Consider the following 20351-nt stretch of genomic DNA (forward strand, 5'->3'; position numbering starts at 1 on the left):
GTCATTATACTATAATTACTGCCATCACATGACCGTAAGTCAGCTAAAGGGCATCTGTGAGTGTTTATGTGTAGGTTGATTTAATATGCTAGTGATGCTTGAAGTACTCTACTACTGTGTAATAGACTGCTTTATGTACTTTAGAAAAACATAGTCCTATAGACAATTCATGAATCAGTAATTCAATTTTTTTTCCATGTAGCATTTCCAGAGCTTACATAAACACTAGCCTCATTATATCAGCATAGTTCACTAATATATACTTAAATGTATTAAGGTAACTTTTTATTTTTAATAACAAGACTATCAATAATGTTTTACTTCACGATGGAGCAGCCATCATGGCATCTGGCTGGAGCGGGGTGTGCAAGTGAAAGTAAAGGAGGCCACAGACCCTCTCTGTGCACTGCTGTGCCCACATTCTGAACCTGGTCAGGGCAAATAGAGCCTCCAAGATAAGAGAGGTCACGGTCTCCTTTTCCCCACTCTCTTTTTCAGCCCCTCAGCAAGGTGCACCAATTATATTTGCCAGTGTAGGCTTCCACGAGCAGCTCCGACTTGCATTCATTTGGGGACAAATAGTTGAGTATAAGCACTCACAAAATGCACATAAAAAGTCTTGGGAGACTGAAAGAGCCTGATTATGAGAGAAGAAAGAACGCTGTAAAATTTTACCCATAAGTCAGTCAAATTGTAAAACATACAAAATATCCCCCTCTAGACTAAAACTATGCTGGTAACACTTTACTTTACCAACAAGTCCATCTTGGAGTCTCCCAAGACAGATCCTGATAAAGGCTTAAGGCTATTGAAAAGGTCTCTGGCTTGTGGAACCACCGTGGGCAAGGAATGTAGTGGCATACTTTGGATGCATGTCGTATGTTCTGAATTATTATTTCTTCTTTTCTAAATAAAGGTTTCAAACTCGCACAAGGATTTCATCCTTTTTACATTGTCATTAGAACAAATGACCAGCCTTCACTTTAGAACAAGGAACCTGTTTTGAAGGAATAATGAAATATTTACAGTTCATTAAGGATGAATGTGTCTAGTCATAGTGGGCCATTTTCATGATTTCAGTCTGATCACTTCAGAACAGGGAACATACGTTGGGTCAGTAATGATATACTATGTAGGTGTCACTTATTGAAGATGAAGGGACCGGTATAGTTAATAAGAATATGCCATAGTCAATAATTCAATGTTTATTATGCATAGTTATAATTGTTACTTTTGTTTGGATTCCACGAGCATGTGGACAGTTCCTGGGTGAATATACTTGATTTTGTCCAGGGGAGTGAGGTGCGACATTGGTCTCACCTTCCCCCCCAGGTCGGGACAAAGCTTTCTATCCAGGGCTTATTTGAATAGACGGTAACACCCCTAAACTCAGCTTTTAGGAGCAAATCTTACAAGGAATAATTTAGACGAGTCTGAGGTGAAGCTATGAGTGGACCTTCAGGCTTTGTCTCCCTTGGTTGGCCACCACTGTATAAGATTAAAACCTGGATCTTGACTGACTAAAATCCAAGACTGGTCTCCAATATATGGTATAGATGATATCCCATCAAAGATCAATCATTGCTTTTGAACCAGTTTCCACTTTAGAACAGAGGCCCTGCCTCCCAGTCACCACTAGCAGCCTGGGGGAGTACAATTACCATTTCTGCATTTGGTGTATTAGGAGGCTACAAACTTTCTATTTTTATTCTCATTATATTTCAGTAAGCTTAGGTTGAGACCAACTCGTTTTTGATTAAAGATGTTCCAAGAATAAATTAAATATTCATTGAGAATAAGAAATTGGAAATTGTTTAACATATGTTCCCTAAACTAATGTGTTACCACTATGAGTTGTCCTACTCCAATCTCAATCTTTCTATTTCTGTACCATGACATTCTCCTGAAGGTCTCTTCCTGTTTGCTACTGGTGGTTCATGTTTGTGTGCCTGCTTTTGGGGGGTTTAGACTTCAAGCTCTGTAAAGCACCATCACTTCATATAAGCATCTGTTACATGAGGGAATATAAAAGTTACCTTTTGAAAAAGTCTTGGCATTGACATTGACATCTATTTTGATTGTCCCTTCTTCAGATTATACTCAGTTCAAAAACTATTAGACTTGTTATATTTTCCCTACCCAATACTTTTTCAAAAGGTAATTACTATATTAATTACTGTTTTTAACATGAAACAAGAAACAAATTTCAAAAATATACCCTCTGCATCAACTCATCCCAGCGGGTGTTGAACGCCTCCAGTTTGTGTGAGATGAGTTCGTCCATCACCCCGCCATCGATCAGTGTCTGAGAGAGCTCTTGGATCTGCGTGCGTCCCTCGTCTGGGTGGTCCCGCACAAACAGCTCCAGACCCTATCATATTTGCATACAAAGGAAACAAAACAAAAATGGTTATATACTGTATAAAACTGAAAATATACTGAGGCACAAACACATAAATAATTCTGTGGACCAGTAATCCCTACACAAACGCTTATTTCCCCTTACATACACAATCATCATGATAAGTCTTCACACTCCCCTACATTGATTCATTCCTACTGTAAATCCTACACATAAAATTAAAAGGGATCAAGACTGTTTGCATTTATCGTATTCTAAGTGGTGCTCAAACATTAGAATCTACTGAAAATTAGCCCCCATATCTGATATATCACATGATATATATATATATATATATATACACACACACGCACACACACACACACACACATCATATTGCACTATGTTGTTGATATTGATGAAGTGGCCATATGACTTGACATTCTCTTAGGGTGCCTAAGGTGACCAGGGTTAATATCCTAGTTCATCCCTCATCTGGGTTTGTCATCCTGATGGCTGTGATGACATTGTTCCTCATCATCACAACCTATAGTTACATATACATTAATAAGGCAGCCTAGCCCTGTCAACCTATAGTTACATATACATTAATAAGGCAGCCTAGCCCTGTGCACTTACTCTCCTCTATAGTTACATAAACATTAATAAGGCAGCCTAGCCCTGTCCACCTATAGTTATATATACATTAATAAGGCAGCCTAGCCCTGTCCACCTATAGTTAAATATACATTAATAAGGCAGCCTAGCCCTGTCCACTTCCTCTTCTCTTCCCCATCTACTGTAGACTCCACTGTGGAGAGCTGCTGCCGTTTATTCACCTGATCTACCTGCAGAAACCCTCTACTTACAGCTTACACTCTGGGCTCTGTAAAGATATATGATTATATATTCTTTTTCATTGCTCTATTTATTTTGAGCATGGAAAGCTGGAAAGTCACAGGCAGAGATTTTAAGGACTTAAAAAGGTACAATCTAGAAAATTCTAGACTAATACAGTTTTTGTTAAATTGCCTCCTCGTGGTCCTCTAGCTGCTGTTCTCCTTCAGAGCCACGACAGCCAAATACCTCAGACTGACCTCTGACCTATACACTATTCCAACCAATCAATATGTTGCTTCAGGAACACCAAAGGGAGAAGTGCAATTTGATTGGCTTTTGAGCTCAAATATTAACAACAACCTTTTGCCGAAATTGTAGACTGTACCTTTAAAACAGCATCACCGAAACACTGTTGCCGATGTTCTAGTGCTGTTTAATGACATAGGTCAAAGGGAACGGGCCCACAAGACACCCTACTGTTCAAAAGAGGTCACGGTGTCTATGAAGAAACCCTACTGTTCAAAAGAGGTCACGGTGTCTATGAAGACACCCTACTGTTCAAAAGAGGTCACGGTGTCTATGAAGACACCCTACTGTTCAAAAGAGGTCAGGGTGTCTGTGAAGAAACACTACTGTTCAAAAGAGGTCACAGTGTCTATGAAGACACCCTACTGTTCAAAAGAGGTCACGGTGTCTGTGAAGACACCCTACTGTTCAAAAGAGGTCACGGTGTCTATGAAGAAACCCTACTGTTCAAAAGAGGTCACGGTGTCTATGAAGACACCCTACTGTTCAAAAGAGGTCACGGTGTCTATGAAGACACCCTACTGTTCAAAAGAGGTCACGGTGTCTATGAAGACACCCTACTGTTCAAAAGAGGTCACGGTGTCTATGAAGAAACCCTACTGTTCAAAAGAGGTCACGGTGTCTATGAAGACACCCTACTGTTCAAAAGAGGTCACGGTGTCTATGAAGACACCCTACTGTTCAAAAGAGGTCACGGTGTCTATGAAGAAACCCTACTGTTCAAAAGAGGTCACGGTGTCTATGAAGACACCCTACTGTTCAAAAGAGGTCACGGTGTCTATGAAGACACCCTACTGTTCAAAAGAGGTCACGGTGTCTATGAAGACACCCTACTGTTCAAAAGAGGTAACGGTGTCTATGAAGACACCCTACTGTTCAAAAGAGGTCACGGTGTCTATGAAGACACCCTACTGTTCAAAAGAGGTCACGGTGTCTATGAAGAAACCCTACTGTTCAAAAGAGGTCACGGTGTCTATGAAGACACCCTACTGTTCAAAAGAGGTCACGGTGTCTATGAAGAAACCCTACTGTTCAAAAGAGGTCACGGTGTCTATGAAAACACCCTACTGTTCAAAAGAGGTCACGGTGTCTGTGAAGACACCCTACTGTTCAAAAGAGGTCACGGTGTCTATGAAGACACCCTACTGTTCAAAAGAGGTCACGGTGTCTATGAAGACACCCTACTGTTCAAAAGAGGTCACGGTGTCTATGAAGACACCCTACTGTTCAAAAGAGGTCACGGTGTCTATGAAGACACCCTACTGTTCAAAAGAGGTCACGGTGTGTATGAAGACACCCTACTGTTCAAAAGAGGTCACGGTGTCTATGAAGAAACCCTACTGTTCAAAAGAGGTCACAGTGTCTATGAAGAAACCCTACTGTTCAAAAGAGGTCACGGTGTCTATGAAGACACCCTACTGTTCAAAAGAGGTCACGGTGTCTATGAAGACACCCTACTGTTCAAAAGAGGTCACGGTGTCTATGAAGACACCCTACTGTTCAAAAGAGGTCACGGTGTCTATGAAGACACCCTACTGTTCAAAAGAGGTCACGGTGTCTATGAAGACACCCTACTGTTCAAAAGAGGTCACGGTGTCTATGAAGACACCCTACTGTTCAAAAGAGGTCACGGTGTCTATGAAGACACCCTACTGTTCAAAAGAGGTCACGGTGTCTATGAAGACACCACAGCCATTGCAGCTTCTAATACAGTGTAGAAACCATGATAGAGAACAGCATTTGAATAAACTGTTTGAATGTGAATGAGTCAAGATTCTATGTTAAGGCTACACTGGTTGTGTTTTGGTATTTATTGGGGGAGGACCAGTACACTGGTTATGTTTTGGTATGTATTGGGGGAGGTCGTCATGAGTGCATACCTCCAGTACACTGGTTGTGTTTTGGTATGTATTGGGGGAGGTCGTCATGAGTGCATACCTCCAGTATGTCAAGGCTACACTGGTTGTGTTTTGGTATTTATTGGGGGAGGTCGTCATGAGTGCATACCTCCAGTATGTTAAGGCTACACTGGTTGTGTTTTGGTATGTATTGGGGGGGGTCGTGATACACTGGTTGTGTTTTGGTATGTATTAGGGGAGGTCATGAGTGCATGTTAAGGCTACACTGGTTGTGTTTTGGTATGTATTGGGGGAGGTCGTCATGAGTGCATACCTCCAGCGCCTCTGTGAGCTCCTCCACTCCTCCTTCGATGTTCTCCAGCTCATCCAGCTTCTTCTCCAGCTCATCCAGCCAGCTGTTCTCCTGCTGTAAGTATGCCAGCAGCTCACACCAGCAGGCCCATACTTCCTGAAATAGAAAATAGAAAAGTCATGTATGTACACATACCGATGTCCATTATAACATATATACCAAACAAGCACATATTAACATTTGTGGGTAACATTAAAAGTAATTTAAAAATAATTCACTTATTTTAAATTACACCGAGACCAAAGAAAATAGAAGGCAAAGTATTGGCACCTGCAATGTCTTGCTTTTGCCATTAAGGCGACTGCACAGATGCTGGTAGTTTCCCGTCAGGATGTCTAACTCTGCCTTCAAGGAGTCATGGGCAGCCGGAGGAGCTTTAGCAATGAAGCTGTTCACCTTGTCTGTCAACAAGTTCACCTTCTGTTCCTTCTGATTCACTTCCTCTTGCGCCCTCTGGTGGGGAAAACAGAAAGTGACAAGAGTGGCTGAACAAAATGCAGAGGAATAACAGATCAAGCATAATTTCTCTCATAATTTTGAGGCTTGCCTTGCCGTTTGGAAAAGTGTTTATGTTAAGATGGGGAGGGGTGTTAACATTCCCCTCTGTATATTCAAGTCTTCTCATTCTTACCTTTTGACATCACAATGACAAGGTCATAAATGTTAGATGGCCTTTTATTTCCCTCCCCTTTTTCTATCTACCTCTACCCGGCCGACTATAAGTAGATTCTGAGAGAAGTTCTTCTCAAGGCTTCTCCCTGTTAACAGAGGTTCTTCCTTGCCCCTGTCACTTTTGTGCTTGCTCCAGGGGGGTTCAGGCTCTGGGCTCTGGAAAGCGCCTCCAAGGTTGTTGATATTTGAGCTCTACAGCCAATCAAATGACACCCCTCCCTTCTGTGCTACTGAGACAATGTGCTGATTGGCTGGACTTGTTTATGGCTCGGTCCAAGCCACTCCCATCTACAGACCCAGGACTGTGTACAAACACCAGAGGTTTTTTTAAAGCACACACTAACCGAAAAACTAGAGGATTGTGAGTAGCAATTCGTTGGATTTTACAAAAAAATGATTGGATTACCAACATGGACTGTAGGTCTGTAAAATGATCAACAATGATCAATATCGATTGATTATTATCATGTCGTCATGTTTTCGGCTTCGTCGCCCTTTCCTACCAGAGCAAGAATTCAACATAGGCCTGCAGAAGAACCCCTGGTCTGCAGAGAAGGCCTTGGTCGATGACGTTTCAAACCGACTGCACCCCCTCACAGAATTACAACAATCTGATTGGCTAATCACAATGATGTGTCTGTCAATCAAAATTAGATTTTCCTTTCCCACCCTTAATAGTGATAGAAAATGAAAACCCAAATGAATGCATTTACCACCTCAAAAATCCCAAGTGCCATATTCTGCATAACCCCCACCCCCTTCCCCAGTGGTATGATTTGTGTATCTGTGTGTATATAGCACACATATACACATAGAGTGAGGGTCAACACTTTGGTTTGATCAGAAATGTGTAGAATACTACGACACACTTACCTTCAACTCTTCCACGCCTTTGTGTAACTCTTCAGGGCTCTTGTACTGAAAGTCCCTCTCCAAATAGTCCTCCTCTGCTTGCGTGATCCACTCCTGCATCTCCTGCATCTCCTTCCGTAGGCTCACGGTCTTATCAAGACCCCCTTTAAGGGCCGATTTCTTTGCATATGCCTAAAACACAGATTGGAGGCATGCATACCTAAATATATGGACAGAAAGCCCCTAAAATATTTCAAAAATACAAACAAATCAAAGGTTATCTATCCTCGAGTAGTATATGTGTAGTAAAACATGGGTACACCCGTCACGTTTTACCTGTTTGCAAATGTTCTCCCACTGTGTGTTCAGCTCATCCAGTTCTTTAGTCAGTTTAGCAGCAAACGGAGGTTCTGCCTCACTCTTCAGGGTCTGGCCCACGTCATTAATGCCGTTCACACTCGGCTGGATGGTTTGGATGTCATTCACTAATGCCTAGTTGAAAAAGAAAAGAAATAAATACGAATAACTAAAGATGCATTCCATGCAGATGCATTAGATTCAAGGAGTTCAAGATATTTTTTTTCCTGCTACAAAAAACTAAAATGATTGAAGGCCCAGCCATGAAGCTCATGGTCCTTTGTTGCTCATATGGTTGTGAGTAAACAAAAAGGGAAAACACCCAAAAATGCCTCCAAGTTGGACCTCAGCTAGTTAAATGTCCTCTACCGCAGGAACACAAGTCTGTCTACATTAACCCCAGCTAAATGACCCCTGAGATTTCTAACCCTAGGAAGCTAATGTTTTTGGCAGGTATAACCCTGCGTCCCTGAAACTATATTTAATATACATAGCAGCATACCTCCCCGGCACTTCCCAGCCAGCTAATTAGCTAGCCACAAGCTAAATCAACAAGCTAAAGTATAACCAGTTGAAGAATATTGGTGGTTTACATATACTTTCAACTTATTTATCTTTTATCACATTCACGCCACCTTCTTTCCGGGAATATTCAAAGTTGGAAAATTTGGAAATTTACTGGAAATCTTCCGCCCCTTTGCAACCCTGTGTTACCCACATCTGTAAAAGTAGTGATTGACCATGTAGCATCAACATCGGTCATTATATGAAAGCGGATGTTCTACAGATCTACCTAACCCTGGATAGCCAGCTTAATTTATCTTATCCATGTTTCTAGGATTAGGGTGGTCATATGTTAATACAGGTGGTGTCATATAAATGACTTTCAAAACGTTTCAAACCAAACCAAAACCAAACCAGGTCATAACCAAACCATTGTAATGTACCAAGGAAAACACATTTCCATGATATGACTCCTTCAATACTTAATGTTCATGACTACTTGAAATGAATCATGCCTTAAAACAATTACAGTGTGCATTTTTGAACTAAGAATATAATGTTCTGTGTAGTGCAAAATGACTCACAGTGCATTGCTCGAGCTGCTTCTGCAGAGCCTCAGAATCTCCCAGCGCTGGCCACTCTTCATTCAAGAACACCTCCACTTCAGCCATCCATTTACACAGTGTCTGAGTGTCATTCTGTTGGGTTAAGAAACACAGAACACCTCCACTTCAGCCATCCATTTACACAGTGTCTGAGTGTCATTCTGTTGGGTTAAGAAACACAGAACACCTCCACTTCAGCCATCCATTTACACAGTGTCTGAGTGTCATTCTGTTGGGTTAGGAAACACAGAAGCCATGACAACGATGATGTTGGAACATCGGTCGGTTGGTCGGTCGGTCGGTCGGTCGGTCGGGGTGAAGCTCCACCACAGATAGTCCGAGGCAGGGCAGTGCAGTCCAGAGATGGAAATTAGAGCTGCATTTAACAGCTGCAACATGAACAGCTACTGAATGCAAACATATCTACTTACTGTACATGTCAGCCTACAGGGACATTGGGCAAGTCTCTTGCAAACTATTTCCGATTTGTTTTTGACATGAACAATTTACCTAAACAATTACACTGACTATTATTATTCAACCCATCACTAAGACAGTCAGAGAGGAGGGGTTGGCAGGCTAGAACGACACACACACCCACCTGGAACTGTGAGAGCTTGTCTATGTGCCCCTGTATCTTGCTTGAGTGCTCATCCAGCTGCGCACTCAAGCCTTTCCAGCGGGTCATGATTGCATCCATCTCATGGCGATAGCGTTGACACATCTCTGGAGGAGCTTTCTGGAACACCTGCTCCACGGTACACGTCAGATAGTCCACCTCTTTCTGGTGGTCCTGCAGAGTACTCTTGAGCCCTACACACACACACACACACACACACACACACCACACACAGAATTTCAGTCACAGACAACATGAACAAACACATTCTCTTTATTGACATTGCTGGGTTGTGTGTGTCCATGCAAGAAAGGTTGGAAAATAGGATTACAATTGTCAGATAGGATTGAAGTATGTTTACCACTTAAAAAGTGAATACACCCAAAAAACCTCGATTGCCAGCGTACCTACCCATTACTTTGCTAGTATGTACCATCACAAGCATCCATAACCTAATGATAGTAACCCTGAGTACAATAAGACCACCCCACACACACACTCGCACACACACACACACACACCACTATCACCCCACACACACACACGCACACACAGACACAGACACACACACACTCGCAGACACAAACACCACACCACACCACACCACACCACACCAAACAAGTTGTAAGACCACTGGCTATACTCTTTCTACACCCTGCAACTGTGTGTATGTACTAAGGACTAAGTTGCACACCATTTCCACTGTGGGGAAAGAGGTGGAGGAGGTGGAGAACTACTGATACCTGGGTGTTCACATCAACAACAGGCTGGACTGGAAACATAATACTGGGCTTGTTAACAGGGACAGAGCAGACTAGGTCTTGAGGAAGCTTCATCCTACTAGCTACTATTATATGGATATCTGTTAGTGACTGTATAGGTAACTGTAATTATTTGATTTCTGTACATTTGAAGGTTCATTCAAACTTGAGGTTTGTTGTTATTTAATTTAATTCAAAAGCTTTTCATACATGGTGTATCCTATTTTGTTTTCATTAAGAATTTCTTACATTGATGATTTTTAATATTTATTTTTTTATTCAAATCAGTAAACTATATTTATATTTGATAATTGAACAACCTGAGTTCTGAGGATTTCCTTAGTGTTAAGCCATTATTGGGTAATAGAGTGTAGGGTAAAAAGGGTATTTCATTTGAATAATAGTTAAGTTAATAGTTTAAATCGTAGCACATGTAAAACATATCAACAGACATTTAAACAGAAAGTCAGAAAGAATTATATGTATTATATACTTTACTGGGATTAGTTTAGGAACCCAGGAACGCCCTTTAGTGTCAGGAAATAGGCCTAGGGGGCGCTACTAGTCTACACCCCAATAGAATTCTAGAACACTGCAGCAAATTACTGCGAAAAACAGAGAATTCCTTTATTTTCTGTTATCCTGTAAACAAACAGTTACAGTTAGAAAACAAAAGAAAAATTACAATTACAAGTTTGTTTTGTTTGAAAGGGCATAAATTGTTTGTTAATATGATTTCAAATATGTATTAGTGACATCTACAAATATTAAAATACATAGCTTTACATACACCCTAAAGTTCAAATGTATACCTTTTGAACCGTACTGCAGGTATTTTTATTAGATTTAATATCTTCTTAATGTATCTAATTAGTATTTGTTATATATTTTGTAAATAAATAAATACATATTAAACTTAATATTTAAATATTATCACTACTAAACCATACAGATAACCAACATTTTTGCTAATTTGGTGGAAAACACCAACCTCTATGCCTCTTCAAATGCATCCTGGTGCAATACATTTGTGGAAGAGGTGAAGGTGTTTGTGGGAATAAACATCCTCATGGGTATCCATCATTTCTAATTAAAAAAATCTAATTTACAGTCATTGAGATTACTGTAGATGTAAATATGCTGTATTTGGACAGACAAATTAAGTTATATGCTTGAATTAGACAAAGTATTCTTATTTTAGCAGAAAGTTTATTTAGATTATTTAGTTGTTTTGGCTTGCAGACTTCTTACTATCTCTACAGAAGGCAAGCATAGATGTAGCTGTTCCTGAAGAGTTGTTTCCACTATTACAGTACTGCTCTATATGTTAATCATAGACTATCAGTGAAAGACAGTGATTGAAGAATGCAATTACATTTTTTGTGAGAAGCAAACTAACATATGAACACTGTCTTCAGATACTTGGCTTGGATTGATGTATTTCCAAGATGCAACATGCTATATTTGCAATTGGCAATGCTTCAAGTCATTAGTGTTTTTTAGGTCATTGTAATCTGAGAGAAAACATTTGCTAAAGTTACGGCAGCATGACTCACTTTTAAGTGAAGTATGAAGTGTTTTGGTGGTTGGTTGCTGAGGTGTGTGTCTGTTAAGACCACTGTGTGAAGAGTTTGGAAAAAGTGTACATGGTATTGACATGGTAAAAACTGCAATGTGTGTCCTCCAGGAAAACGTCCTAAAACTTCTTTGACCATGGAAAAATCTTTCAGTAGGTGAGGCCATGATTGAATTTGACGGCATGTTACTTTGGAAACCGTATATGCCTAAAAAAAAACTGTCAGATGGGGTATTAAGATTTGGGGTGTCTGTGACTCCCTGAAAGGATACTGTTTAGCATTCAATGTATAAACAGGCAAAGAGGGGTGTGTGGCAGATGATCTTGGTTTGGGATAGAGGGTAGTAATGGATCTAATGTCAGACTACCTATACAAACACCACCACTTGTAAGCTGACAACTTTTTATCTTCTTTATTGAACGTCGCTCAAAGACCAATTATTAAATGTTTCATATCTCTGCAAATAAAAGTGTCATGGGTTTACAATCCATTCAAATTGAATTGATCTAGCTATGTCTTTTGTCTATATCTACGATGAGGCTGGTGCTAGTTGTAAACCAACACTTCTAAGTGACCGCCATACGAAGACGTTACTGGAGAGTTAGCTAGTCAGAAAAAAACAGGAGGATACTTATATTACTATTTTTAATACGTTTTTTTTATTTTGACTTATCAAACAGGATCGTTTCTGTCATACAAATGTGATTAGTCGTCGTCATTGGTGCACAAAAATACGGTCTCATCCAGTGAGGACAGATGCAGACGTCTCTGATTGCTAGCCTTTACTGCAAGAGACACTGTATTCCTCTGGCGATCTGTCAGTAGCGAGGTTTAGTTAACAAATACTTCAGAAAAGTCAATGACAGCATACCCAGTTTCCGGTTTCAAAATAAAAGTTGTATCCACGTATATCCATGTGTATCCATGTATCCACTAGCGGGGTATTATTTCATGAATTAATGTTGAAGTATAAAAACTGTGTCTTTAAAAGTTGCGGCATATATATATATATATATATAGATAGATAAATATTATACACGCATTAAATGTATATATATATTAATATATATTAAATATCTATCTATCTATCTATGTATGTTTGTGGATAAACAAGCTATTTCTTAAATAGAAGCCCCTATGGCAGTTTTCACACGGTCTCCATCTGACATACCATAGGCAGAGAACAGTTAGAAACAGACCTGTACATCTTTGAGTCGTTGATCCATGATTGGCAGTTCTGTAACAGCAGCTGATGGGGCAGCAAGCTTCGCCTCACACTGCTGCAGCCAGGACAGAAGAGTCGACACAGTTTCCTTGTAGCGTGCAGGGGGCAAACTCTCCTGCACTGCATCCGTGAATGGAACAGAGATAGAGTGGCGGTTAGTATCCATTAAAGTCATAAACAGCCAGTAGTAGTTACCTCCTACTGAGTGAACACAGTGATTATGCCTTTCCCTCCCTTCCGTCTCATTGTCTGAAAGATGGGAAGAGTTCAACTTGTATGGAATGTTCTTGGTGGTCATAATCATGGTTAAGTCTCATGCACAATACTGTTGACATTTGAGTTCAACAGAAAAAAAATATTAATATTCATATTATTAATAATTATTCATCATATTAATAGTTATGTTCCATTGAACAGCCTATGACACTTGAATGTCGGAATACCAAAGGCCTTACACCTTGGATTTTATGACCTTTTTCGGCAGAATGCGCTAGAAACACCAAACTCGTGGGTTTGTTTCTTAAGGGTCAAATATACGGATAATATATATTCCTTCCATTAGTGTAAAAGGATTTGGATAAAGCCCTCTACCGAATGAGTGAACACATTGAAGGGTTATGTTTTCGATTGTTATTCGACTGTTTATTTGATTGATTTGGTTAACTATAACTTCCTAAAGTGACACATCTCGAAGGACAGGGGGCATTAATGATCCTGTAGAGATCTTGAGATTCTTACTCAACTGAACACAAAGAAGCACTATTTCACTGGTCTGCATGCGTATTATAATAATTAAGACCTTTGTCAGGTTTTTAATGGCGCACACGAAACACTGGAACACACACGTGCATATATGGAGGCGACACAGGACACACACACACACACACACACACACACACACACACACGCAGGTAAGCCTGAGGTCATCCTGAGGTCATATTGATCATCCTATGGATACCCTTACCCAAAATTAACTGTCTTTCACGTTTGCGCAGCTCCTCCAGAACCTCGTAGAAATGCTCAGTTAGACTCGGCACATCTGTGTCAAAGAAGACCGGCTCCTCAGACATCCCAGTGCCTTTCAGTTCAGCTAACTGGTTCTCCAGCTGACCCAAAGACGGCTCCAGAGCAGTGAGACGTGCAATCTCATCCTGTCAAAAGGTTGCAAAATAAGACAAATGGAATTCAAAATGTAACATGAAAAATGTCAACATTTCAGACATACAGACCCCAGTTCCCACCTCAACCTGAATTGTTCTCATCTACAGCAACCACCACAAATTTGATGCAATCATTCATACCATCATCTGGTTATTATAACCAAACCCTCCATTCCTTTTTCCCTGTGTCCTTTTTCCACTCACTTAAGCATAGAGGATTGCCCAAGATGGCGCTCATGTAAATGGTTGTTTTGTATACACGTTTGGTATTCAATTATACCTTGGACCAAAGGCTACAGTCTGATAATGTGTTCATAACAATCCAGTGTACATACACATAGCTGTGTGATTTGAGGAGATTATCAGAATCATCTTTATTGGCCAAGTACATTTCCACATACAAGGAATTTTTTCTGGGTTTAATTGCTCTCAATGTACTTAAACTGAAAAATATGCATGCAACAGTTTAGGATAAAATAAATAAATATATAATATAATAATAAAATATAATCATTTGTCAACTGTTCATAAGAGTGACGGCAAGAGGGAAAAAACTGTTCCTTATGTCGGGGTCTGTACAGATATGGTTGTAACAGTGACTGGCAGGCATACAAGGGTTGTAGTAAAAGCCATGTCTCCATGAGTTCAGGCAACACACTGTGCTTTCCATCGAGAGGCACTTAACTCCACACATTTGTTCCCAACCAAGTGGTCCATATCAAGAACTTAAATCAAAGCCAACCCAAAGAACTCCCAATTATGCGCTGCTTATAATAAATAAAATCCTCTCAAGTTTGTGTTGGGAAATGTAAATCATGCGTTTTTTATGAAAGTTTTCTTCAAAAGGGCATAGCCCTTCTCTTTGATAGAGGTTTGTTTAAAAAAAAAAAAAAGTCTATAGGTTATTGGGGCACTGTTAGTTTTGGCAGTGATATGTTCAGCTAAGGCTTCAGGTTTCTTGATGCAATAATAATGTCCTGTGGGCACATAGACCCATTACAGGCTTCACTAAGACTACAGGTAAAACAGCGTTTCACCAAAAACAAAATGTTACCCAAAAACCATTTCAACAATCGCGTTTTTTCTTCCTTTGAAACATAAAATGTGGTTGTTATCCTGGCACAGACATGATGTCGTTTTCCTTATTCAGTATTTTCAAATATTATAGTATTACATTTTCTAGCATCACAATCTGTAAAACAATGCTACCCTCAGCCCAGGTGACAAGATGAACTTCTTTTAGATGGACACACCACAGATGTGTTATGTCCACTACCTCCAATGTATTCCAGTTCACCTACTCACAGATAGTCTCCTGTCTGCAGCTATTTATTTAATTTATAGCAGAGGTCTTTCCTTACCAAACATGCCAAACTTCAAACTGTTCACTGATAATACTAAATAATAATAAATAAATAAATAAATAAAAATAAAGTTTGGTTCAACTCTTCCAATGCTCTTTGGAGTGGAGGCTGATTCACCATTACCTCTACGTCACTGTTCTCCTTACTTACTTCCTTCCTTTTTACCCATCAACCCCTCTGGCTTTACACAGAATCAAGCAGTTTCATACACATTTGAACATTCAAATTCAGATGACATTTTAAGTTTATCTCTGCCTCTTCTTTAATGCCACTACTAAGAAACCGTGTATTCCCCCATCTGTAATAGATTCCACTTTCCAGCAATGGCATACATTTTTTTTTCATATGTACATACAGATCTGTATTCCCAATTCGGTCTACCAGCAGCGCCAACTTTCCAAAAGCTTGTATATCTTAGATATCCTGTTGTAGATGACCAATGTGGTAGATATCATTCTGTTCCTTGTAACTTGAGTTTATGCTTTTGTCTTGGCCGACACTGCAATTATGTCTAACATCTCAGTCAAAGTAGATGTTTTACCATATATTTTCTATATTCGGTGTCCACAAAGTACGAAATATATTTACCTCCAACCAGTTAAATATGTTAATCTCTTTGCTGGCTAGAAAGCACTTTCTACTCTGCTGAATTTGATCAAACCACCCCTCCACATCTTAGTGGCTTATGGATGAAACTCGAGAAAAGGTATCTCTCTCTAAGGTGTTCTTCAAAAGATGGGATCCTTTCATCTCTTGAATTCACTGCAAGCCCTGCATTCTGAATAATCTATCTACTTTCTCTTGTTTACGCTCATATCTTTTTTTCTTTTCCCTTTTGTTTTCTTTCTCTCATTTGTTTACATTACACATGGAGGATACTGCTTTTATATTCTTTTGATCCCTTTTGTATATTTTGTGTCTGCTTTTGGTTTGTGTAAAAAATTAAAAACTGTGATTACTGCATCATTATACATTTACCATTGGTAAACAGGAAATGTCAAAATGGGATGGCCTCAGGATCACGAAAGATATGGCTTGAATTAACAATCACAATTTAGGACATTTAGGAAGAATAATGACCAAAAACATGTTTTTCTTATCGTAGCTTCCCTGAGTAGTCAAATCATCATCATGTTTGCTGGAGATACATCAAATCATTGCGAAGATATGGTCTCACACTTCATCTTTGGAGGCTTCACTGACGTTTTAATCGTCATGGACGAACCCTTTCAACAATCAAAAACTCATGCGATAACTTTTGTGAGGCTTGGTCTGAAGATCATCTGTGACAAATGTGGTGAAGATGCCAAGTTGAATTATTTTTTCCCATCGCTATTGATTGACTGATTGATTACGTTACCTCAACTAAGCCAAAAAGACCCCTGTAGGTCTTCATTTAAGCACTCTCGATTATGAGCTAGCTGATAGGCTAACCACTAAAGTTAACCGGTGGACTTGCTAATAACTACAGGATAATCAAACTCAATTACTGTTTTCTCCCTAGTGACTCAATATCGCTCCTTGAGGTACAAAGCAGTATTACCCGTGAGACACAGTACATGGGCGTGTTTTAGATGTGTTCAAAACGTTAATTTCTTCACATTCTGATAATATTTTTAGTAAATGTTGGATTGTTTTAAACTACAATCTTTGTATATAGCACCTGAAAAAGGTAAAGTGACATTGTGTAAGCCTATGTGTATCCACTAGCCTATTTTCTATAGAATGTGGATCACGGCTTGACAACTTAACTGTGAGTCCCAAGGCCAGAGAATTTGAGAACCACTAATGTAAACTCACTACTTCTTCTCCTGTCCTAAAGTTACTGTCCATTCCCAAACATCTTGTCTTTCATGACAGTCTTTTGTGAGATTACGTTACCCAGCTACACAGCTAGTGGGCTAAATAGATAGAGAACACCTCATGACTTTAAAAACTGTTAATAAAACAATATCGTCTGAGTAACTCAGTAGCCTAATGAACTAAACCGAGAGCATTGTAGGGGCTGAAGCCTCTACTTAGGTTGTCAATGACAGAAAACAGATTGGAGCTCTGAGTAAGATGGTTTGTTCAAGATTATTCCTGGTTCTAGCAGTTAACAGGGGGGTTATCATGAAAAAACATCCTTTATATGGGGGTCGCCTCTCATCAGTTTTAGAAGGGTGTAAAGTCAGTGTTGCCAGCAAGAGTATTAACACTCAGGGGCCCAGTTTTTCAGTTACAGGACAAATATCAGATGAGTTATTTGTCATTTTGACATTGGGTTACAGGACAAATATCAGATGAGTTATTTGTCATTTTGACATTGGGTTACAGGACAAATATCAGATGAGTTATTTGTCATTTTGACATTGGGTTACAGTGGGCCGGCCGGCTTGATCACCAGAAGACTGACAGTGATCTCACGGTGACCATGTTTTTGTCATTGCACCAAATCCACAGGTGTACAATGTTTATGTTTAAATCACACAAACTGAGCTTACGGAGTGCAAATCGACACATCTTCATCCTTCCTGAAACAGAATGTAAAAGGTGTGCGAGTGTTACCCTGCAACGGTCCAGCTGATTTCTGATTGGCTCAGGTTCACTGGGGGGCAGTGGCGTCGACCTGATCCAGCTGTCTGCAGAAATCACACTTTGCTCCAGTTGCTGATACAGATTGTAGAAGGCCAGAATACGGCTCTGATAGTCCAGCCAGGCCAGGCGCTCAACCAGCAGGGCACAGAATGCCTCCCAGCGACTGCTCAGCTGTTGGGCTGCTAGGTAGATATCCTCTGTTATGGCACCACCTGTACAAAGAGAAGAGAATACCAAACATTATTGTTTAAGCCTTTTAGAAAGATAAGAGAATACCAAACATTATTGTTTAAGCCTTTTAGAAAGATAAGAGAATACCAAACATTATTGTTTAAGCCTTTTAGAAAGATAAGAGAATACCAAACATTATTGTTTAAGCCTTTTAGAAAGATAAGAGAATACCAAACATTATTGTTTAAGCCTTTTAGACATGATGGCCCAGGAGAGAGAAATTGCACCATGAGCAATTGAACTCAAAACAGCTAACTCCGGGCCAGATGTGCTTCCCTGTTAGCATCAGTTTGAGGAATAATTCCTTCACAACCTGTGCCTGAAAACACGGTGTGCTAAGTTGACTGACTGCACCTGGGTAAAACTGCAGGTGTGCTTTTCTTACTTATGCAAATGTATTGATGGGAGAGCGGAGAGAAAATGTAAAGGGAGTTTGGGGTAAAACCATGGGAGGAAATCACTAAGGAGTGAATCATCGGATGTCCCATTGTACGTCTCAAAACTGTTCTGTTTTGCCGTTGAGAAACATTGGGAGCAGTAGTCCCATTCCATAATGAGCAACGGTGTGCAGAGGTCTAGCACTCATTACAGAACCGCCTGTCTGCAGGTAACTGACAGGCCGTGATGGGCTCTAATTAATACAGTATCGGGACACCAAACACAACTCTCCTACACTGATTTTGAGTTAGTTCTTCATTCTCAACAATTACTATCAACAAGTATGAGGGCACTCCATCTGCTGCTCAAGTAACTGTGCAGGACTCATTTCTACCCTACATTACATTCTGAGTCATTAACGTTGTTGGAGCCATGGTGGTTTGAACGACAGAGCTGGAGCGACGCATCTACTACGGTTTTGGGGCAGTTGTGAGTATATCAGTATTTCAGCCAAAGCTCCAGCGTACCACCGTCGTCCAGCAAGAACACCCCTGGTCAAGGGGCGTAATTCAGGTGAAATCAGGCTACAGTAACAGTGATTGATTGGAGAAGGTGCTGACCATTAACCTAAGTTCTTGATCAAACCACTCGTAAATTCCTGATAAATTCACACAATGAACGAATTCAGGGTGTATCAACCGAGATGAACAGGTTGGGAACAGGTAAAAAATGTTACCATAGTGATCTTACCTCCATCATGTTGATCCATGAGCGCCTGAGCTGACCGTGTGGCTTCTTGAAGCTTCCGGAACTTGTCTGGTCTCTCTCTTTCTATTGCCTGATAATGAGCATAGGGGACAGATCCAATATTTAATCGATTATTCAGCTGCATTGGTCACCCATTTTAAGAGTCCAACCACAAAGTGAGACCAGCCACAAAGTGTGGATAGTCTATATGTTTTTTTTCTTACAGCTCTTTACCCCGAGCATCAGGTCAGAGTTGGGCTCATTACTCCTGAACTAAAAGACAATCATTCAAATGATCCAAGTTTCCAATAAAAAAAACAAATGTAACACACTTGATCCTTTTGACCATAACATTTGTAATCTTATTATTTCATTTTATTTTAAAATATTTAGTTTGTGTTGCTGTTAAGCCACTGCCTGCAACATTTTGATACTTTGGTTTGATACTCTACTGTGATGTAATTTGACAAAATAGTATGGTATTTGTTACATGTTCTTAAGGATGACTTTTAAACTGGGATGTGTGCATTCGTGTGTTACTGTGTGAATATCTGTCCATACCAGCACTTTATCTTGAAGGTCTGCAAAATTTCCGTCTTTGCGGGACACAGAGAACTCTGGGCTTTTGAGAATGGCCTCTGCTCGAGTGATGAAGCTGTGGATCTCAGTGAAGTCCATGTCAAAGCTGTGAAACAGGGACCATATGAGATAGCAAAGAGTTTTCTTCTTGAACAAAGGGAAACATTTTCAATAACATGAGCTCAAGTACTATATAGGCTAGTTGTGTTTCTACATTTCAAAGTGATGTTCATGTACCAAACTTTGCCTGAAAGTGGCCTTCTTGTCCTGTTGGTACTTCTGATGTCTTTTTGCCAAGCTAGGATATCTCAGCCTTAGCTTTGTAAAATCCCTGTGGTCTTCAGCCCAGATGTAGTGTAATAGTACTTAAAGCTATTCCAGACATATGTAACATGTTGCGACTCTCTGTACAGCTGTAATATTGTTGTGTGTAAAATTCGAAATT

At 40.0% G+C, this 20351-nt stretch overlaps 1 protein-coding gene across 1 annotated transcript in view; it reads right to left on the minus strand.

Annotated features, from left to right (window-relative positions):
- Positions 1–20351, minus strand: part of dmd (dystrophin) — a 176651-nt gene that overhangs the window by 105560 nt on the left and 50740 nt on the right. Inside the window, exons 18-29 of the mRNA XM_031582290.2 lie at positions 19889–20012; positions 19331–19418; positions 17942–18183; positions 13835–14021; positions 12845–12990; positions 9290–9502; positions 8668–8781; positions 7559–7714; positions 7244–7414; positions 5969–6151; positions 5660–5794; positions 2219–2371 (exon numbers count right to left, since the gene is read on the minus strand). Coding sequence (XP_031438150.1) covers positions 2219–2371; positions 5660–5794; positions 5969–6151; positions 7244–7414; positions 7559–7714; positions 8668–8781; positions 9290–9502; positions 12845–12990; positions 13835–14021; positions 17942–18183; positions 19331–19418; positions 19889–20012 — 1912 coding nt within the window. The remainder of the gene's footprint in view (positions 1–2218; positions 2372–5659; positions 5795–5968; positions 6152–7243; positions 7415–7558; positions 7715–8667; positions 8782–9289; positions 9503–12844; positions 12991–13834; positions 14022–17941; positions 18184–19330; positions 19419–19888; positions 20013–20351) is intronic.

Source organism: Clupea harengus, chromosome 16 (assembly GCF_900700415.2).
Source record: "Clupea harengus chromosome 16, Ch_v2.0.2, whole genome shotgun sequence".
Classification (NCBI taxonomy): Eukaryota; Metazoa; Chordata; class Actinopteri; order Clupeiformes; family Clupeidae; genus Clupea; species Clupea harengus.